At 54.0% G+C, this 2,066-nt stretch overlaps 1 protein-coding gene across 1 annotated transcript; it reads right to left on the reverse strand.

Annotated features, from left to right (window-relative positions):
• LOC124665098 (probable xyloglucan endotransglucosylase/hydrolase) lies at nt 1-1,817 on the reverse strand. The gene is made up of 3 exons (XM_047202498.1): nt 1,503-1,817; nt 1,218-1,411; nt 1-625 (listed from the first exon to the last, which is right to left on the reverse strand). The coding sequence occupies exons 1-3, from the start codon at nt 1,800-1,802 to the stop codon at nt 226-228; spliced, it is 894 nt and encodes a 297-aa protein (XP_047058454.1). The 5' UTR covers nt 1,803-1,817; the 3' UTR covers nt 1-225.
• Nucleotides 1,818-2,066: the final 249 nt, after the last annotated feature.

Consider the following 2,066-nt stretch of genomic DNA (forward strand, 5'->3'; position numbering starts at 1 on the left):
GACTACGAAACAGATAAAATTCATTCCAAAATGAGGCGCACACAATAGTCTCACATAAGTAGTTGACAGCATGCATGGGCAATGAGCCACACATGAGCATACAGGAGTAGCGAGATACGTTCTCGTACGTGGATGGTCATCGGCCAGTGAGCGGTACACACAAACTGCAGTAGTTGTATCATCGTCGATACTGTACTAGTACAGGCGCGCTGGCTGGCCGGATGCTCAGACGTCTCTGTCTCGCTTGCACTCCGGCGACATGGCGGCGTATCGGTCGCGGTCGGTGCAGTAGTTGTAGATGGTGTGCTCCTTCCTGACCCATGCGAGGCGGCGGTACTGCTGTGCGTCGAGGTCGCGGAACTCGGCCTGGTCCCACCAGCGCGCGCCCTGGGTGGCGCAGAACTTGGCCTCGGCGGAGGCCTCGCAGCCGTCGACGTGGAAGCCGCGGTAGGAGGCGACGAAGGGCGCCTTGGACCAGTCAGTCTTCTCCCGCCCGCCGCGGGTGGCCCAGTCGTCGGCGTTCCACAGGCTGGAGTAGAGCTTCATCGGCTGGTCGAACGGGTACCGCACCCCGAGGTCCTTGCTGTTCTTGAACACGCGGATCGGGGTGTCGTCCACGAAGAACCTGCGATGCGCGCGAGCCACACAATGTCTGTCAGTGTTATTTCTCCTTGATTTCTCGTTGCATTTTACAGTACAGTATTATAAAGGCTAAAATCTATGGCGTGCCAATATGTCAGACATCCTGTCGAGCTCAACTTTGCACTACTTTTCAGGTACATGGACGGTGCAGTGAAATGCTCCCCTCTCTACTGCAGTAGTACTGCACAACCCACGAGCCTACTATGGCTTAGCATCATTGTCTTGCCTGGAGCAGTGACCCTACCCTTTGGGTACATGTACACATGCGCGCCATCTTGCCTCATGTGCTGCTGCTGCCTTCTCTAGGATATTATATATGCTTTGGGCAGTACTACGTACACTATTAAGACAAAAATGAATTTCAATATTGAGTCGCAGAAATCTTAGCTAGACAGTGAAATGAAATCTACTGATACTAGTATAGTTCTTCTGTCTCAAATATTCCAACCATTATTAACACAACTACTCCAGTGACAAAAGGTAGCGGTCGTTACTTATATACTCCAGAAAGAATAACTGTCTCTGCAAGTACCAAGAGTAGCGGAAGCAAAGGGAGGGGATTCGAGATTAGTTACGCGATCATGTAGAGGTTCCAGAGGACGGAGTAGGAGTGGTATTCCTTGGTTGGGTCGAACCAGAGGTAGATCCTCTGCTCCCGGTCGCCCTTGCCGCCGGAGAAGACGTTGGTCTGCAGGATGTAGGGCTGCCCCGTCCTGTTCCCCAAGAACTCGAAGTCGATCTCGTCGTGCTCGGAGTTCTGAGACGACAGCTGCAATCCAATCCACACTTCCATTATCAAGTCTAACAGAGACAGAGCAAGCATAAAAAATAAAGGAAAAGGAGATGCAATAATGGCGTACGTAGAATGCGGTGACTGTGCCGGCGGAGTCGCCGCCGACGAGCTTGATGTGCATGCTGAAGTGGCCGAAGAGGTAGGAGCCCTTGGTCTGGAAGCCCGTGCCGGTGGACTTGTCAAGGGACAGCTGCACCTCCCGCCCGCCGTTCAGGTACTGGATGTGGTCCTCCGCCCACGTCGGGACGTAGTTCTTCTCGAACGGCACGTCCACCGGCTTGCGTGGCGGCGCCGCCGCAGCGCCGTGCAGCAGCACCGCCACGGCCACGGCCGCGGCGAGGAGGAACCCCGCGGTTGCTGCCTTCATTTCCTCCCCCTGTGTTTCCCAGCTCCCTAGGCTTCACTTGCTGGCTGCCTAGTAACAATGGCCAGTGAGTGAGTGGCGGATGCTAAGAGTGGAGGAGTGTGGGCGTATTTATAGCTAGTAAGGCTTCTCGGTTTTATGGTTTTCTAGGAGTACTAGCTTATATTGAATTAATTTGTTTTGCCGTGGCACTTCCTAATCGATCAAACAGTGTTAAGGGAGCCATGAGCGAGTGAGCCGACAGCCAGCTGCATCCACCGCATGGGA

This window comes from Lolium rigidum, chromosome 6 (assembly GCF_022539505.1).
Source record: "Lolium rigidum isolate FL_2022 chromosome 6, APGP_CSIRO_Lrig_0.1, whole genome shotgun sequence".
NCBI lineage: Eukaryota > Viridiplantae > Streptophyta > Magnoliopsida > Poales > Poaceae > Lolium > Lolium rigidum.

Bases quoted from the DNA above. Each gene is read 5' to 3' on its own strand.
- LOC124665098 (XM_047202498.1), bottom strand. From the start codon at position 1,802: ATGAAGGCAGCAACCGCGGGGTTCCTCCTCGCCGCGGCCGTGGCCGTG. The intron at 1,412-1,502 runs GTACGCCATTAT...ATTGGATTGCAG, and splicing joins GCACAGTCACCGCATTCTAC to CTGTCGTCTCAGAACTCCGA. The intron at 626-1,217 runs GTAACTAATCTC...CGCGCATCGCAG, and splicing joins TGGAACCTCTACATGATCGC to GTTCTTCGTGGACGACACCC.